Source organism: Mizuhopecten yessoensis, unplaced genomic scaffold (genome assembly GCF_002113885.1).
Source record: "Mizuhopecten yessoensis strain PY_sf001 unplaced genomic scaffold, ASM211388v2 scaffold2691, whole genome shotgun sequence".
Lineage (NCBI taxonomy): Eukaryota > Metazoa > Mollusca > Bivalvia > Pectinida > Pectinidae > Mizuhopecten > Mizuhopecten yessoensis.
Window position 1 is genome coordinate 295,779 of NW_018404672.1, and position 20,125 is coordinate 315,903.

Here is a 20,125-nt window from a genome sequence, read left to right on the forward strand (position 1 = left end):
CTCCCAACACTAGGAGTGGGTAACCCCCACCCCCCTGGTCACAGGTTTGAGACCTATGTTGGGGCAGATGACAGGTTGGTAGTTTATCTCTGGGTACTTCAGTTTTCCTTCACCACCAAAACCTGGCTTGAGATATGATAATAGGACATAAAGCATGAACTCGCAAACGATTAAATTTGCTGTTGACAATCAGCACTTTCACGGACAGCTGTACTAGAGATCAATATCCATACAATTATTTGAAGTCCTCATATAGACATCCAACAACTGTTACCTGAGACAACAAGTCATACCACCTCCATCAGTACACTGGAAGTCAAGGCTTCTACAGACATCGATTTCATCCATATTTACTGCTCAATACTCCACCTCTCTTGTAGAACAGCTTTTTAATTATAGCCTACCATCACCAGATGGTGGGCTGTTCAAATCACCCTTTGTCTGTATTCCATCTTTAAACAATATTTTTATCACTATTCTCAAGAAGTACTACACAGATCATTCTCAAATTTCAAATTTCATATGAAGACTACCTTAGTCAGTACATTCGTCATGCTTGTTACATTTTGAAACTGATTGAACAACAACATGGCTGATGGTGGGCTGTTCAAATCACCCTTTGTCTCTTCCATCTTTAAACAATATTTTTATCACTATTTCTCAAGAAGTACTACACAGATCATTCTTAAATTTCAAATTTCATATGAAGACTCCCTGAGTCAGTACAGTAGTTGTCATGCTTGTTACATTTTGAGACTGATTGAACAACAGCATGGCTGCTCTTGCAGCCATTTGGGGTTTCGACAGGTAAAGCCTGTTATTGGTATTTCTCATTTAACTACTACACAGATATTTCTAAAATATCATATGTAGGTTCCCCTTTGTCTGAAGTTGTGCATGTTTCATTTTGAGACTGATCAGAAATAGAAGATGGCTTGCAACACATGTAGGTCCATCAGGTCCTGATGAAGACTCGCTGAAGAGTCGAAACTAGTCGGTCATAATAAACATCCACACTGATGAAGCCCAAGTTGTGTTGTGTTGGAACCAATCTCCAAATATTGACAAAGTTTCAACAGAATCTGGTCATGTTTCGGACTCACTTATTGTGCAGAAACGTCAACCAATCGGAGTGAAGTATGCTAATTAGTGAGACATGAAATTTTCTCCACTTTGAGCTTAGCCTCAGTTTTGATATACTGTACAAGCTTACAGAGTTTCATAAAAATTGAATGATTTTTAAGCAAAATATCTTGTGGAAACCAAAGTGTGGACAGATAGACATTTCCCATAATATAGTATGTTCCGTATAACAAACAGTAAAATTATCACAGGTGTTATGCTGTACAAATATAATTACCCAACAATAAAACAAAACAACAAAGTCAATGATTTTTCAGATACATGTATATGCATTTAATATTCTGGAACATAAATATTTTCTATAATATTTACATATGGAATCATTCACATTTGTTTGCATGAGATTGAAGAATACCAAATTTGAAATAATTTGCTTTTTCTGAAATCAAGAAATTTTCAAAACTGAATTCTACAAATATTTTATCTTGAATGCTCATGCTGATTTATCACAAAACAAGGAAAATATTGGTCCCTAAAACCGATTCCGAGAACAGGTTGGCCCCTTAAAGTTTCAATTGGCAGCAAAAATTAATCGGCTGCTTTAAATCTTTTTTATAAAATATATATTGCTTAAGAATTATCACATATAAGCCACATCAGTGTTCAGCAGTACATGAATGTCAGCTAAAGAAATATGATGTTTTCCATTGCTGATGAATGAATTTGGACGGCAGAGTGGAAACAATTCTTTGAAAATTTCCTTAGGATGACTTTCCATGCATGAATTTGGACGGATGGATTTGTACAATCCGTTAAAAGATTTTGAAAATACCGAACACATCCTTTAAAGTTGTTTCACTTAGAAAAGTTATTTTATCACATAGATGTCCTTCCTCGCTCAACAGTTACTTCTTTGGGGCAATGATCCCCTCTAGCTGAGTCTGAAATCAAAAATAAAATAAATCATGAATTCATCCAATGAAGAGATTATGAGCATGGTTAACTTAAGGATGTATGCTACCTTATTGTGACAGGATTCGCTTTCACATAAAAAGTCACAAAGAATCCTGTAAAATGTATTTTTAATGACTGGGAAATTTAGATATATGGCGAATTATTTTGCATTTGAAATGTACATTGATAGCACTTCAGTTATGATACGGTGACAATTCACACAAAAGAGAAACAACTCTCGCAAATTACTGCAAAGTAGTATACATGACCTTAAATTACACGCAAGTAGACAGTTCTATCAAAGACATTTTTCCTCCTTAAATTGATGTTTTGAACAGTTTTTGTTATTAAACAGCTACAGTATATGCTTTCACTATTAAAGAATTGATTTTATCACAAAAAAAAACATTAATAAGTTGCCTCATCTAATAGGGATGATCTGGTTATCAAAAATTTACTATTTTAGTAAGGTGAAACGTTCATCAATTTGATTTCAGTTCTAAGTACTGCATGAATATTTATTTTTTTTTTTTTTAAACCAGACTTACTACTGAGTGTCAAAATTAATTGCTGATTATAATATGTGCTCAAAAAAAGTCCTCCTTATATCCCATATGGAAAAATTAAGATGATATTCACACAGGAACTGCAGGTTTAAACTTATTTTTCCCTATAGCTACCAAAGGCAAAATAAATTGTACGAGTGTGTTGCATGCAAGTCTTACATAACATTTCATTGTTTTTCTTTGTGAAAGTGAAACATGCTAAGGAACCTAAACCGCAACATAAATTGTAACTGCTTTTGTGATATAATATAGAAAGTATTTACCGACAATCAGAAGTTATTCTGTCCAGTTAAATAGAGACAAAGATACAGTTTTGCTTTCATGAAAATATTCAATTTAATGTCAGTTTATTTTTTTTGGGTCTATTGTAATATTTTTCTCTTGGATAAGACTGATATTTTGAGAAACTCTTACTTTCATCTTGGCCTGTGAATTAATAGACAAAGGAGTAGGAGTTGTTACTTCCCAAAATTTATCATCGTCAATGTATAATTAAGACAAGTCAATTAGATGTAAACATATCAATATTATGTGATGCAGAATCTGTCATCAATTATTTTGATAAAATTCACATTTTTAATTGGCAGATAGTGAGTCATGTGACATAACTTCTCTGTTTTTGATTGGTTGATATTCATGCAACCCTGTGAAAGGAAATCCATATTCAGAAAAAAATCCTGTTGTTGATTGGCTGATCTGCAATCATGTGACATAACTCCTGTCATTGGACTCACCTTGAGTTGCTGATTGGTCCTCTTGAGGAACTGCATCTCCTCTGTGTGTTTCTTCTCCTCTACTTGTCTCTGTTCCTGAGCACGTTTCTCAATCTGTTCACATTTGCCCTTTAACTCGTTCACATTTCGCTCTAGATCACGCTTCTCATTTTCTAGTTCTGTGATCTGTGAATAGAGCAAAGTGGATCATAGAATTTTAAACACTGAACGTTTTCCAGGCTCACTATTTTTTCCACAAGATATCTAAATGAAACATTAATGGAAACAAAACTACATGCACAAATTGAACATAAAATATATTACTGTGAATTTTCAATCTGACTCATATATATATGCAAGACCACACACTTGTGTTTTTCTAACGAATAAGAAAGCACAAGTTTATTGCACGGACGAGAATATATATACGTCCGCGCAATAAACACAAGTGTATGGTCTTGCTTTTCTCACATACCTTCCGTATTTGGTAGGGATCGATACAAAGATTTTATAAACATGATATTTTTTGCAAATACCGGGAACTTTTCAGTTCCCCATGACAAGGTGATTCCCATAAAAAGGTAGTTCCGGCTAGAAGGTAAATACAACATTCCGTATTGCACATGTGCAATACAGAACGTTGTATTTCATGGTCTGAAAATTGATTGTATTACTATAACAAGACTCAACAGGTATGTGATAAAACTTTATGCAGGATTAAACATTTTGTTCTGAATTTATGAAATATGGAGTTTCTAAACAAAATGTAAGTTGCCATCAACCAGGTTTCAGCTAGTATTGTCCTTTAACCATGTAAAAACATATGGTAAATACACTGGGTATATAAACAGGATAATGTGTTGGAACGTAGTATACGTAAGGGGTGAAGATAAATTTTACACCAGCAATTCTTATCATAAAATGTTTTATGACAAAATATCTTAATCTTAATTTATTCATTATTTTCGTAGAAATCCAACCACAAATAAAAGTGCTGAAGTGATGCCATTTTTTCTCCGTCTGATAGTAAATTGTCACAGCAATTTTATGCATAGGGTAGAAAATATTGAAATGCTAATGCCTTTTAACACCTTAGTACTTAACCTCAACACTTAGTTTTACGGAAACCTGCACCACAAATGAAGAAGCTAAAGAGGATGTTGCTGTGTGCCGGCAGACCATGAACAATCTAGATACCCCCTCTCTTAAATTTCATATTGGGGAGAAAGGCCTACCAATTAAGCTGGGATCAAATCCTACCTTTTTCTCCATGTCAGCCTTTCCTTGCTCGGCTTGTAGAGCTTTTCTCATACCGAAAGCCACACTGCTTTCGTACAATGTCTGGTAGGCTGCTATCGTCATCCTGATCTCATCTCTTACACGCAGGAGGAGGAGGCCACGCTCGGCACAGTTAATGGTCACCTGTCGGATCAGCTCATCTGTATGACAAAATAGATCATGCTTCATATAAAAGTGTACATTTTTGTAACATTTGTGGAAAATGTTCATATATTTTATGCATTCATTTGTTCATAATATTTTCATCACATATATTGTTGTCAAAATGTAGTATTTGTCTTATATGTACATAATGAGATTCGGCTCCAACATCACAGAACTTTTCCAAGATTCTTAAGTTGAGTTGTGCAAGGTGTCATAATCTCACAAAACACTGAAAGTACACTTTCTTTATAAAAGATGCAAGCTTCTCTGAGACTTAGCTCTATTTATATAAAGAGGATGTAACATAACATACAAACACCTACCGAAACATTGTGAATACAGCTCTCTCCGTACTGGACAAATACCAGTCTCCCTTGCCTGCCTCTGTTGCAACCGTCTGTCAAGTTCTTCCTGTAGATTGACCACATCAAGACGTGTGGCTGGAGTACTGGACACCTGCTGGACCCATAACTGACCACCCTCTGTCCATTCTCTATTGAATGTACAAGTGAATATACAGTAAAACATAATGGCTTCCGTCAGTTATTAGAAATAGCTGTATCTAAAACACTAATCTGACCATATTCATGCATACATGAGCCTACATTGCATGATATCTGAAAGAAGGCCTTGTGTCAAATGCAAATTGATAGCAGGAAATATTATGAACAGACATACTTAATCTCAGATTTATCAACATAGAATTTCAAGCATAAATCTATCTTTTACATATCAATTCTTCATTAGAAATGTAAAGTATTAATTTTATATGACCAAAATGTATTATCAAATCAATCAGACTAATATCCATCAACATTTTATTGATGTCTACAATCATTGGTACAGCAAAAACATTCTTTTTCCCTATGCAAATATTTAGACATTCTAAGCAGATAACTATTTTTTTAGCTAATTAAGTGTAATTTAAGTATGTTCTAATATCAAAGCATTTTATCTTTGTTTTTAACCCTTTCACCCCTAGGTTACTTTAGTAGACTCTACCATACATTGATCTGGATGAATATATTATGGTCTACAGTAGTGAAGGGGTTAAATATAGATGTAATGCCTTTTGAAGTTACCTTGGTGGTAGGATGGAGTTGAGGATTTCGTCTGTTTGTTGTGCTGCTTTAGCGTCGACCGAGGTTGGCTTCTGTTTGCCTGGTGGGTTTGGGACAGGACCTGTTGCTGTGGACGGACCTGGGCTCACCTTCAACGCTCTAGCCTGTCAATGATTAAACTTATTTATTAAACTTCTAAAAGCCTCACGTATCCTGCTGCGTTAAAGGAGAGTGATAATCGAACTGACCCTAGCCTCAGTATCGTCAAAGTAATGTGTATGCATATTATAATGCAAAAACAATAATGGAGGACAGCAAATGGGTAATTATACAAATACTTGATGTGCTGCCCCTTTGTAGCCTTTAATATGGAATTAGATAATTGATAATTGGGTTATGAATGACAACCATTGAACCAAGCAGGATCATTCATATTTAAGGTTGCTAAACATCTGGTTAGTCATAGTTTATGTAATTAGACATCTCCTGTAGCCTACTTGGGCAGTAAAATGTGGTACTATCGCTGCTTACCACCTATAAGAACTGATGTTTTTGCTACATAGAAAGATCTTTTAAATACAAAGGATATTTTGTGTGTTGTACGTATACGTCCATACAAGATCTTTTAATAACTGTCAGATAGAAGTTCCAACCATAAAATAATTTAAATTGCAAATTTATAGCTATACATGTGTGTCAATAAGTCTATGACAACATAACAGCTCATTCAGGAATGACTTAAATCACTTTCAAAGAATCCTTATTTGACAATAATGTGGGTAGAATAGCGACTGAATTACAAGTCGTATTACACCTAAATTATGAAGTGACAGAATAGCATAGCCTAATATATTTGGTTCACATACATAATTGGTAGCCACCATGGGAATCTCGAAATTCATTTAACAAAATTTGGTTACACAAGTAAAATTTGAGGTAGAAATTTTCTTCCTATTTAACCACATCAAATTCCATTCCTATTTGGTGTAACATAGCAACATTGATTAGTTGATTGCATTATAAGGATTTAAAAAAAATACCCATTTGGATCGATTTGAAAAGTGTATATTTATTATGAACAAAAACTTAGGTGAAACTTCTTAGTGAAAAACACAATTTCTCAAATATATCATTTAGAAACAAGTCCTGGATCCAAAACTTTCTGCATGTAAACACATCCATAAAACGTGTTTACAAACTGAATTGAACAATTAAAACATTTTACAAAACACTCGTCAACCCATACCCGTGGTGTCTTCTTGTCTGTGTTCCTACTGACGAGGACTGGGTTGTCATACTTGACTAAAGATGCGTTTGGTGGAATCATTTTGGCTAAGTTTGCTGCAAAATATTCCTGTCCCGGTCCTCTTCTTTGCTTGATCTGCTGCTATAGCAACACTGTAGTGCGCATGCTCCAATTTACTTCTCGCTTAACTTGTTTCCGACGAGATTTCAACGAACAAGATGGCGCGACGCATTGGATGGGAGGGTAAGGTTAAAACAGGATGCTTTTTGTGCATACTTCACTCCAATATACATGTTTTGACAAGATTTTATGCAAAGACGTTCTTTATATAATCGGCATAACCACCAAGTATCCATCAGTAGGGTATTTGAGGAAATGATCGACCGTAGAGTACACGGCCATTAGTGACAGGTTCGACCACAAAACACTCGCTTTAAAACAGATGTGCATGTGTACAGTAGGGTTAAGACACCCTTGTGTTGATACTGACATTACCAGAAGTTATCTGTTATCGGCTAGGATATATGTGATCGGTTCCGCGTTTAAACCTGAATGGTATCTCTCGTACAGAGTACTGTTGACAAGATTGCCAAATTGCCATTGACAGGTTTAGTACAGTATTAAGGAGACCCAAATCGCATCAGTACTCAAACCGGAGCACTTTTTGCAAATATACTTATCAGGGTGGGGAAAACCACCAACTTGCGTATAATACGAAAACTCTCATATTATACGCCAATTGGAGTATGGATTTGTTACTAAAAATAACCAAAATCGCTTTAACAGTAACTTTTGCAAGAATCGCATTAATTTACGACAAGGTAAATAATATTTTGCTAAAAGATGTTTACTGAAAGCGTTGGCTACTTAGAAACTTGATGTAACTTTACCAGAAGTATTGTATCTATTTTTGGTACTTTCCCACATGCAAATAAAGTTTATTTTTGCATTTGTATTATGTTTCATGACTGAATAAATGCGACTTGGACAAACCATTTGAAAAAGTTAAGATTAAAGTGATTTTGGCTATTTTTAGTAACAAATCCATACCCCTATTGGCGTATAACAGGCGAGTTTGCGTATTATATGCAAGTTAGTGGTTTTCTTCGACCTGCTTATAAATAAATAAACATGTCAACAAATCAGTTATGACAATGATGTAGTCTTAGAATAGATAGCCATGCACCATTTTTTGTCTACAGATGATTAGTTTTTAAGTTCAAATAGCACAAGAAATCGTAATTCAAACTCAAATGTCAGTGTTTTGATCACGTTTTAAAAAAAAGGGCACATGCAACGACTATGCATTCTGTTTTGGACTATAGGAATAAATTCACACTTTCGAAAATACTTTTTGTCATATAAATTCTAAATTTATAAAATATGAATGTTAATATGCTGACAAAAAAGGTGAAGCATAAGAAACTGCAAAACTCAGCCTTGATCCGATTTGGGTCCTGACATTCCTAAAATCTGGAGGTGCTGATTGGTGAGTTCAGGGTGTTCTATGAATATCTCAAGTGAGCCCTGGGTGCTAATTTCGTTTGTAAGAACACCCATCGATATTCTATTTTTGATACAACCATAAATGAATATAATTCCTCCTCAGATATTTCAATGATTAATAAAATGATGGTTTGGTGATTCGATTTGGGTACTGTCACCTTACCCCTCATATCATGGGAAATAATCCTTTATAGTTAGAGTAAAATTTACTGTGACTCCCATGGTGTCATACAAATTGAAATAAGAACATGCGAAGATCTCTTAAACATCAACATCAGTGACAAAAAGTGTAATATTCTTCGAAAGCAGTTCAATAGATAATACAATGGGCTGCAGTTATCGATAATAATGTCTATGTCTTAGTTAAATTTGCATCGCATGCTGGTATGTGTACCACCTGTTTTGCTTGCCGATATTCCGTAAACTGCAAGCGGAAACATTGTTCATTGATGGTAAACAATTTGTTGCAAACAAAATCTCAAAAAATCCTGGTCACAAAAGGATCCCCCGCTACCACTGACTGCCAGGAATTGTAACTTATCTGATTATTCCAGCATGACTATAGCTTCAAGAAATCATTTCTGAATAGAAAACCATGATGATATCTAAAAGGTCTTGAAAAAACTAAAGTGAAATAAAGAAAAAACACTCAACATTCTGAATGTTAATGCCATCAACATGGTCCCTTTCGATTATCTGGTTCAACTGGTTTAAATATGACATTTTCAGGTAAAAATCCTGGCGAACTTGCAAATGCTTATGCATGCTTTGTCAAGGCTCGCCTAAAAGCAGCCTCAAGTTACTAGGTCCCACCATAAATGAACAACTCTGGTTCATCCGTTTAGGATCGCGACAAATGAATGGGGCCTGCAATTCAAACCCCCGACTTTAAGATTGATATGCTATACCGTTCTAACTGATTTAGCTTTCTGGGTAATGGAAGTGCTACAGTTACACCCAAAATTGAATTAAGTGGATATTACCGTTTATACAAAAAGGCACATTGTAGTTGGACAGGGATTTTTAACACTATATTAATATAGTATTTTCATTACCGGTTAGCAGATACACTGTATTTCTGATTCTGATACATACTCTCAAGTCGGAGATAAAAAAAAATCCTGTGAACTTGGACATTTTTTAGCGAAGATTGTTATACATGGAAGTTGTCAAGTTCTTGTTAAACAGACTCTCTTTGCTTGTTTGTGTCAGCAAAAGGGTGTCTGCATCATCCTGAACTGTTTAAATGAAGTTCAATTTCTATTATTTTATTTTGTAGAAGCTAGAAATATATTGAGAAGGATCCGAGAAGAACAAGCCAGAGATGGTCAAACGGTGGTCCGCGTATGGGAGGAGGTCCTAATGAAGAACAGAAACAAACTAGGAGACGAATGTGAGTTGTGTACGAAGGGGAAGAGCAATCATGACGTTTTACCTACATGCTAATTAGTAATGATGTGCCCATTTTACAATCAGTTTGATATTTACCTCCCTTTCATAACAGACAAGCCATATATGATTGTTGTCTCCATTGGCTTTATATATTTATCTAACTTATTTCCTTAAGCTTTAATATCAGGCTTGAAATTGTCATATACATAATATATGCAGGCCTAAAGCAGTACCCTTCAGACGACAAGACATGCTAATCAGAGAGTAGAAATTTTGATTTTGAATTGTTCCAAGTTAAGAATAAGTGCCCATGAGTTGTTTTAAGGCCTGTTGGCTTTCAGTGTGCATTTTTGGGAGACAAACTATGGTAAAATATATGAGCTTCTTGTTTTAGTATTAAAAAGAAAAAATCAGTGATAAAATTCATGCAATATCTGAAGTAAGATTTTTTTTCTGATTTTGTTTTGCAGTATGGGTCGTATACGAACAAGTGTGTATTGCTGCTCTGGATTGTCAACGTTTTGATTTAGTTGATGTAAGTTATATATCAGTTTCATTTTGTGAGACATGTGTTTTCATGTTAACATGGCAAGTCATTCAACATATTTTTTTTCAACCAGAAACACAAAGACATCCATTGTTCATTTCACAAATTCAAATTTTTGTGAACAAAGTTTTTTAAGCAAAAGTAATTAGTATTTAGGATAAAATTTGGTGTTTAACAGAATGTGAAAGTAGAGCAGGTTGACTTGTGAAATGGACTTTCTATCTGGTCAAATATACCATTGTACACTCATTTTCACTGTGTTCTATACTAAGTTTTAGAAAACATGTCTCTTTATGTACATGGGTGTCTGGAAGATAAAATATTTATTTCAAGAGTAAAGGAAGAATTGGTGGAAGTACCTGGTAGGCCAAATTGATAAAATATTTTTCTTGTAAAATACTGGGTAACTGACATTTTGCTTTGTTTAAAATCATTCACATGACTAATATCAGTTATTCAATTTATAATCATCCCAAAAAGAAAAAATGAAAACACTCATTAAGTTTGTAGCTCGTAACATCGTTTTTAAAGTGTCACTGTATGATTTTTCAGGCCTGTATAACAGTGCTGAAGGACAACTTTCCAAAGAGTATACGAGTGGACAGATTACGAGGAATGTTTTTTGAAGCTCAGGAAAGGTAAAATATTTTTGAGACCAGGTGTTAAAATTAATATATATACATTTTCCATAAGGTCTGAAATGTTTAAAAATTTGTCACTGTGATATCAAAAAGTTCTTTGTTAAAAATACATCCCAGTCAAAAACTTTACTGCCTAGCAAGGTAAAATATTTTGAGATTTGAGACCAGGTGTTAAAATTAATATATATACATTTTCCATAAGGTCTGAAGTGTTTAAGAATTTGTCACTGTGATATTAATAAGTTCTTTGTTAAAAATAAATGCCAGTCGAAAGCTTTACTGCCCAGCAAACAGCATTGTAGACAAAAAGGTTTATTATTATTATTTTTCATCCATAGAAATATTACTCTTTTCAGGTTCAGCAAAGCAGATGAAGTATACAAAAGTATAATTGACAGAGATGAAACAAATATGGTATGTTGAGTATTAAGATTGGGACTGTCATATTAAAAATATATTGCTGTTTTGAGAGAGGATGTGGAGAGGGGGGTGATAAATTATACAAAGGAAATTTCAGCTATATTTTCACAAAATCAATGCCATCTTCACCAATCTTCATAATACATTGAAGTTTTTGGAAAGAGGAACACACTTTTCATTTTCAGACCATCCCTCAAATGTCAAGAAAAATGTTTTCCAATCAGATTAGGTGATGGTTTCCATTTACCAACTTCACTTTACACAAAAATAGAGTCTCTGCTAGTATTGGCATCTTCTATTTACTGTAAAAAGTGAATATTTTCATGCGATGGAAATATTTTCCTTTTTGTTATCGCAACTAAATCATTCAGTAAAGTGTGGAAAAAATGTTCAACACGGAGACAATTTTCCACTTTTGCAACACTGTCAACAAGTTATCGTAAACAGGAATTAAATTTTTGGTGTATCCTGCATCAATGCATAAATGTGTTTAAAAAAATATCTGATCTGTATTAAATCAAAATTTAAATCAGAATTAACAATGCATGTATATTTTTGTATTACATGTATTTGCCAAACTTTCTCATTAAACTGAATATTTTATTTTTTTCAGTTCGCCAAAAAGAGACAAGTCTCGGTTCTGAAAGCACAGAATAAAATTCCAGAGGCCATTGATAAACTGAATGGTTATCTCCGAGAGTAAGTAGACTTTAAGGAGTTAAATTCCATGCCCCTTTGCTAAACTGAATGGCTATTTCTATGAGTAAGTTGTCTTATATCATGAATTTCCAGACTCCATTGGTAAACTGAATGGTGATTTCCATGAGTAAGTTGTTTTTATATCATGAAATTCCAGACCCAGTTGATAAACTGAAGGGTTGTTCTCAAGTGGAAAAATAATTCCTAGAGTAAATTTCCAGACATCATCAAAAAACTGGATGGTTATTCTCAAGAGCAGGTAGATTTCAATGAGTTAATTTAGGCAGATTTCATAGAGTTAATTTCCAGCTGCTATTGATAACGATAAACTAAATGTCTATTCACAACAGTAGTGATGATAGTATAAATTCCAGAGTACTTGGTTAACTGGATGACGTTTCCAGAGACTCAGAGTTTATAGTTGAATAAACTAAAATAAAAAAAAATCCCATCACATATCTTGTTTGGATCACGCAAAAATTATTATTGAAACAAAAAATATCAGAGCTTTCCCTTCAAATGTAAGTCGAAGGGCAAGACATTGCAGCACATGGTTTTTTTTTAAATTTGCCTTTTCACAAAAAAAAATTTTGGTCTGGACAAATCTTTTTCAAACTGTTGATCAGATTTTAACAAATCATTGTACATACTGCCAATAGCTTTATTACATTCATCACTGTAAACTGTATAGACTACATGTGGGGTTTTTTAACCCTTTACCACTGTAGACCATAATTGACTCAACCAGATCATTGCATGGTAGAGTTAGTTTATTAAAGTTTCATAGGGGTGAAAGGGTTTAGGGCTGTTCGAGAAGTTAGCAATTTGGGAGGGGTGGGAGGTACTTTTTCAGAAACCCCAAACACCCATCAAATTTTAACAGTGACTGGATGTCAGAAATGGTACATTGTAGGTAGATCTGGTTTTAAACCCACTACCCTTAATATGTTTATATAGATGCCTCCCACCTCCCCCATATGATTAATTATGGAATAGCCCTAATCCAAAAGAGCCACAGGTTATACAGAGCTGGTACAGAGGTACAGGCATATGATGTTCATGCCAGTAGCAGTTATAGTACATATGTATGTTAAAGAGACAGTTGACTGGAAAGCCCATTGGACCTCTTGTTTTTGAAACTTTATGTTTCTGTTATGCAGACAGCTTTTATTGCTGAGGTATCAGTGGATGTTTTCTGTATCTTAACATTTCCTTGTCATGTTAACTCATTCACCCCTGAAGACACATTTGAACTCTTCCATTTCAAAGGTTGAAGTTGTTTATTATGAAATTTCAGGGGTGAATGAGTTAAATTACCGACATTGATATTGTATAAATTTGTTGTTTACAGATTTATGACCGATTTTGAGGGGTGGACAGAGCTGTGTGATTTATATCTGTCTCAACAGGACTATCAGAAGGCAGCGTTTTGTATAGAGGAACTGATAATGTCCAACCCCCACAATCACCTTTACCACCAAAAATATGCAGAGGTGAGTATACGTACCACACAATTTTATATACCACCAAAAATATGCAGAGGTGGGTACCACACAATTATATTTACCACTAGAAATATGCAGATGTGGGTACCACACAATTATATATACCACCAGAAATATGCAGATGTGGTTACCACTCAATTATATTTACCACCAGAAATATGCAGATATGGGTACCACACAATTATATTTACCACCAGAAATATGCAGATATTGGTACCACTCAATTATATTTACCACCAAAAATATGCAGAGGTGGGTACCACTCAATTATCTTTATCACCAGAAGTACAAAAAGGAGGGTATAAAACAATTATTACCAGAACTAGCAGATGTTGCGACATAGACATTGTATGTCACACCACACAATTATCTTTACAACAGAAATACGGAGATGAGGATATCACACAATTATCACCAGAAATATGCAGGAATCCAGTGCTCAAATCTGATCTTCAGAATCTTTGATGTTTTTAATGTGGATATTTTCACTGGATATTTTATTTTATGCTGTGACTTTTATCACTGGACTGTCTTTGCTGCCTACGTTAATCTTCCTGTGTAGAACTTAATGTGTTCAAGTAAAATTTAAATAAATTTAAACATCTCATTGTTATTTTCAGATCTGCTACACCCAGGGCAACTTTGAACAAGCCCGGTCTTATTTTGCTCAGGCACTGAAACTCAACCCTAACAATATCCGTGCTCTATATGGATGTTTCCTGGTAAGAAGGATAACAACTTGTTTTCTGGTGTATTGATTTCTGAATCATGTATGCTGTGTAAATACATAATATTTTTCTCAACTGTGTCCAGGAGTCATATTATGGCATGCTTCGTGTTAAGACATCATGGAAGTACGGACCAGGAACATGGGCACTACTTGTTCAAACAGTTTTCAAACCACAGCCAATATTTTAGTATATTATGTTTGATTAGGTTTTAGTTTAGATCAAATCATCATCATCAAGATATAGGTTTTCTTGAATCTTTCCCTATAATGTAATTTTTCATCCGATTTTCATTTAAAAATGTCCGTATATCAGCTTTAGTTCTGTGTTGTATTACAGTCATCGTGCAGTCTAGCCTCCACAAGTAAGAGCAAGGAGAAGCAAGCTAATGTAAAGTATGCGGCCTGGGCAGCTCAGCAACTCAAAGAGAAATATGTGGTAAGTACATAATGCCCCTCCAGTTAGTTACATGTTCTAACTCAGAGAGGAGTTTGTAGTTAGTTAACCGTAATGGTTCAGCACTATAAGGGTAAAGATTTACCATCTTCCTTAGGTAATAAAATAATTCAAGTTTTAAAATCTTAAGATGTGATATCCATTTTGGTTTTTGGCCGAGTTCACTTTTGAGAAAAATGAGAACATTTACGACATTCACTTATAAAACTGCATATACATGTGTGTTTCTTGTGGTCCACCTTCTAAAACATTTCCTTTCAAAGAAAATGTGAAATAAAAATAGGAATCGGTGTATTAGATATTAATGATTACAGAAGATGTTATGTCTGCTTTGATCTGGTCAGACTATATCTCGTCTGACATCTTGTGTTGTCGACCCTTCGTGGACTCCATCGCTGCATATATACCGGAACTTTTCGTGAATGATAACAAGGTCACATTTGCGTATCCCGTTAGAAATGGTTCAGATGGCGCAGAAATATACCTCGATAAATGAACGCCCTCAGATCCGAGTCTGTGACAAATAAATAGCAATATATCAAGGTAAATAGGTTCTTTTTTCATGCATACATTAAACTTTATAACATTTCCTGAAAGTGCAGAAATAATGCATATTAGCGCCAGGCAGCATTTTATGTAGTCAGACACATCTGTACTCCTCGAGATGCACATACATGAACCAAGGGATTAGCCTCAGTTTAGATCTGAGCCTGTCACTTTCTGTTTAGGTTTAACTGGTTGAAACAGTTAGAATGCATGCATTTAAAATGTAAACAAAGGGAGATAATGAGTCACGAGGTTAATTTAACTTTCATATTTAAAAAAAATGTATTTCAGAATTTTTGATTTGTTGTTGTTACAGACAGTGCAGTCCGAAGATGGCACCAAACAAACCAGGATATTGGAAACAATTGACAGACTTCTAGAATCTACCACAGAAAAAGCTAGTAATTGATAAAGATTGCAAACCCCCTAGAACAAATATAATCAAGAAGCTTGTAGGAAATTTAAAAAAAAACCATGAAAATCTCAATTTTATCACAAAATATGGACAGTATATACAGTATTTTATTTCAATGAAGAAGGGAATCTAGACAAGGCAATCTTACATACCACCATTTTGACTTGGGGCAATGTGGAACTAAACAGAAATACTATTTATATTGATTCTACGCACGGTGTTTTCATGGTAGTACTAGCTATTACTAGTGATAAATATGTGTTTAAGTTATGCACAACCGGGTTCCTTTTTCTAACTTACCTGCCTAGATTTAAATCATTTAACCAATGTGCTTCATACTGTTGAATTTTACACTTGAGCTGTGATTTCTGAAAAAAACACGAAATTGTTTGAATACCAATTTTGAAGAGAAAACCCCCTGTTCGGTCATAACTTACCTCAAGTTCTGTTTTATCAGATTTTGTATTTTGTTAAATTTTTGTATTCTGTCTGTAGACCAGTTATTCTTTGATTTGGGGAAAAAAGGTCGTGTTCAATAAAAAAAAAACATCAAACAATATTTAGTATTAAATATAGCTTTGAAATATATATTGCTTTAAAACGCTATTTCTCATTTGAGAGAAAAAAGCATGTTTAAAAAAACTCACCAGAGGCAGACAGTTAACCCTTTCACCACTGTTGACCCTAATGGACTCGCCCCAATCAATGCATGGTAGAGTCTATTAAAGTTACATAGGGGTGAAAGGGTTAATAGACTATCTCCCCCAGAGCTGCTCGCTAATGGCTACCTCTGTCTCCTATTTCAGCTTTGATATATCTTACCAATACAAATCTCATCGATTAAGAATCTGACAACTACAATATCATTAGCATTTATGTAAGGTAACAACCCAACACCTATCCTCTGGGGACAGTAAATTGGTGGTGAGATGTTGGTATACAAGCATCGTGATCATGACACACCATTTTTAAACATTTAGTGAGATCTGTTTCATAATACAAGACAGTAATGATTTGGAGGTTACAAACTTTTTGTCCATTTATGAGTAAATTATCAAGTCAATTTTGTTAGTTATATTTGTTCCTCTTCTTTTTTTCCTTTTTGTAATATGTTATCCATTGTTTTATTGTGGGCATCCTTTGTACAAAGAAATTTCAGTACAAAACCAGAGCGAGAGAATGTATGAGAGTGGGTAAGACAGAGTGCGGTAAGACAGAGTGGACGAAAAATGTGACGGAGAACCATGAGTGATGTATGAAGCAAGGGATCTGTTTAATCATTGATGAAAAATGTCAAACATTTGATGTTGAAAAAAAGGTGTTATGATACTTTCCTAAAATCCATTAATGGCATTATGAATCTTGTGTTTGAAAACCATGAGACAGAGAAGCTTTTCCCCCCTTAAAACATAAGATCAACTTTATTCCAAAATCCGATATTTAAAATGATTTTGCTTCTTGTTCATGCTATGCTGTTGACTTGTTGTTAGATTTCGATGCCAGTGCTATTTATCCATTTTGGTGACGGATTTTGTTTATTTTAATCCAATGCGTGACTTTCAAGCCGTTTCAAGTCTACTGATATTCTAGTCTAGCTAAAGATCTTGCTAGTTTCTTTTGTTGGGTTTTTACATGTGTTTAATAAAAAAAATCTTTATCCTCATGTAATTTTTTAGTATATATTTAAACAGCAAGTTTCTTGAACATAGTAATTTTAAATGGATACAGCTTCAATATTGAAATTTACAGTAAATACTTCACTCAAGTATTAATAGTTTAAGAGGAAGATTATTCCATCTTTGCGTATTGCAGAGTTATCTTCTCTTGTGAGCAGGTATTGATTGTTACCTCATTTATTTGTGAGAGTAACGTCATCAATTTTTGAGAAAACGACCTAATATTCTCACACAAACTGATGTTGTAATAATCAATACTTCATCTATAAATATTATCTCAGTGTTTTAAAAGTTTGGTGAGGGAACCATGAAATGAAACCCTTGATGAGTTGCACATTTCCATATCTGATTGGCTGATGGGCAGGGTCCAATGAAATGTTTTCCATAGATGTGATTGGTTGATTCCCATGAGATATATATGATGGAGAATGTGATTGGTTGATTCCCGTGAGATATATAAAATGGAGAATGTGATTGGTTGATTCCCATGAGATGTATATAACGGAGAATGTGATTGGTTGATTCCCATGAGATATATATAACAGAGAATGTGATTGGTTGATTCCCATGAGATATATATAACAGAAAATGTGATTAGTGGACAACAAGCAGAGTTGAACCAACCTGATCATTGTATTAGAATGTATAGGCCTTCTTTGGCTAATTTTCCAATTATACATAACTTGATTTTGTGTTCGAAGAAATTCTTCATGTTGGAGAAGGGTAAGGATGTTGTGTATGTGTGTGCCTATTTATATAATGTGTCCTGATATTGAAGAGAATGTGATTGGTTTATCCTTGTGAGATATATAGAATGGAGATTGTGATTCTTGTGAATAGATGCAATAATCAAAAAGAAACTAATCCAGAGTTTGTGTTGTTTTTTTGTGATTAAGTGAAGCTAGAAACCATAAGACAGTCATGCCCTATATCCATGTACATTTTTTAGTCCCCACCAGTTCGGGGGGGGGGGGGGGGGGGGGGCTATAGGTTTGCACTCCATCTGTCTTGCCCTCTGTCCGTCTGAGAAGTTTGTCCGGGACATATCTTTTATACTCTTTCATCTTGAGTAACCTACTTTGGTGTACAAGGATATCTTGGGATGGCAGAGTGCAAGAATAGGTCACTGTGACCTGTCACCTCACCTTTGACCTTAACTTTGAAAAAGTTTGTCTGGGGTATATCTACTATTTCACGCTGAAAAACCTGATTTGGTGTACAAGGACATCTTGGGATGGCAGAGTGCAAAAAGAATCTCACTGTGACCTTTGTTTTGACCTTTGACCTTTACTTTTGTAAAAGTTTGTCCGAGCATATCTTCTATACTATTTCACCTGGAGTAACCAGATTTTGTGTACAAGGATATCTTGGGATGGCAGAGTGCAAGAACTAGGTCACAGTGACCTGTCACCTCACCTTTGACCTTAACTTTGAAAAAGTTTGTCTGGGGTATATCTGTACTATTTCACGCTGAAAAACCTGATTTGGTGTACAAGGACATCCTGGGATGGCAGATTGCAAAAAGAAAGTCACCATGACCTCACTGTGACCTTTGTTTTGACCTTTGACCTTAACTTTTGAAAACGTTTGTCCAGGGCATATCTTTTGTGATATTTCACCTGTAGTAACCAGATTTGGTGTACAGGGACATCTCCGGTATCATCTTCAGGCAATTATTCTCCCAGTACTATGGTGTAGAATGGTTGCATTTACAATGGTCCTATATTCTATATATGTATAATCAAAATAATCTTTGGTATTAATAGATATTTACACATTGATAATTTTGCAGTAATTTACTTGATGCAAAAAAGACAAATATTTCCACTCCATGAAAATTTCAACTTGTACCTAGTACTAATATTAATACCCGGCCGGGTATTAAATCAATCCCATGCCTTGAAATGGAGCAAGGCTGGTGTGACTCACATCGGGGCGATTTTAAAATAAATTGACAGCACATTGCTCCGAAATCATAAATAGGGTTGTAGTATGAACTATTTCTGTTGATATCCTGCACAACTTGAAGTTAACCCTTTCAACACTAGACCATAATGGACTCGTTCAGATCAATCCATGGTAGTCTACTAAAGTTACATAGGGGTGAAAGGGTTAAACTCTGCCTAAAATGTCGTTAAATTTTCAGGTTAACGTAGCAAATTAGTGCAATTGTAATCTGAATTGACTGCCGTGTTGGAAAGTTCGTCTTTTTCCGATATAGGTCAGACGTCTAAATATGGGTGTCATTTTGATTTTGCTCCATTAGTTGGCATAGGACCATTTTGTAGCTCTGACGATGCAATATTGATGCAATCGATAAAAAAAATCTCTCTTCGTCTGAAAGCTACGTAATCTTGGCCAACTTGTACAGTGATCTAGAGAAGTGTATAAACCAATACTGTATAACCCTTTCACCACTATATAACTTCGGGTAGACTATACCATGCATTGATCTGGATGAGTCAATTTTGGTCTACAGTGGTGAAAGGGATAACCCTATATATTTCAACACCTGTATACACCAGACT

The 20,125-nt window shown here is 34.8% G+C and overlaps 2 protein-coding genes across 2 annotated transcripts; one reads left to right on the plus strand and one right to left on the minus strand.

Moving 5' to 3' along the window:
• Positions 1 to 1,389: 1,389 nt before the first annotated feature.
• On the minus strand, positions 1,390 to 7,235 carry LOC110446417 (33 kDa inner dynein arm light chain, axonemal-like). Its single transcript, XM_021491559.1, has 6 exons — positions 7,067 to 7,235; positions 5,842 to 5,984; positions 5,083 to 5,252; positions 4,577 to 4,755; positions 3,338 to 3,502; positions 1,390 to 2,024 (listed from the first exon to the last, which is right to left on the minus strand). Exons 1-6 carry the CDS (start codon positions 7,145 to 7,147, stop codon positions 1,989 to 1,991), a joined length of 774 nt encoding a protein of 257 aa, XP_021347234.1. The 5' UTR covers positions 7,148 to 7,235; the 3' UTR covers positions 1,390 to 1,988.
• A 3-nt stretch (positions 7,236 to 7,238) lies between these two features.
• LOC110446416 (ER membrane protein complex subunit 2-like) lies at positions 7,239 to 18,461 on the plus strand. The gene is made up of 10 exons (XM_021491558.1): positions 7,239 to 7,309; positions 9,852 to 9,965; positions 10,435 to 10,499; positions 11,064 to 11,149; positions 11,509 to 11,566; positions 12,186 to 12,271; positions 13,623 to 13,764; positions 14,397 to 14,498; positions 14,844 to 14,942; positions 15,823 to 18,461. The coding sequence occupies exons 1-10, from the start codon at positions 7,285 to 7,287 to the stop codon at positions 15,913 to 15,915; spliced, it is 870 nt and encodes a 289-aa protein (XP_021347233.1). The 5' UTR covers positions 7,239 to 7,284; the 3' UTR covers positions 15,916 to 18,461.
• Positions 18,462 to 20,125: the final 1,664 nt, after the last annotated feature.

Excerpts from the sequence above, each read along its gene's own strand:
- LOC110446417 (XM_021491559.1), bottom strand. The coding sequence starts at position 7,147 with ATGATTCCACCAAACGCATCTTTAGTCAAGTATGACAACCCAGTCCTC. Across the intron at positions 3,503-4,576 it reads AGGCTGACATGGAGAAAAAG|ATCACAGAACTAGAAAATGA; the intron begins GTAGGATTTGAT and ends CTCTATTCACAG. Across the intron at positions 2,025-3,337 it reads GGACCAATCAGCAACTCAAG|ACTCAGCTAGAGGGGATCAT; the intron begins GTGAGTCCAATG and ends TTTTGATTTCAG.
- LOC110446416 (XM_021491558.1), top strand. The coding sequence starts at position 7,285 with ATGGCGCGACGCATTGGATGGGAGG. Across the intron at positions 10,500-11,063 it reads AACGTTTTGATTTAGTTGAT|GCCTGTATAACAGTGCTGAA; the intron begins GTAAGTTATATA and ends ATGATTTTTCAG. Across the intron at positions 14,943-15,822 it reads AACTCAAAGAGAAATATGTG|ACAGTGCAGTCCGAAGATGG; the intron begins GTAAGTACATAA and ends TTGTTGTTACAG.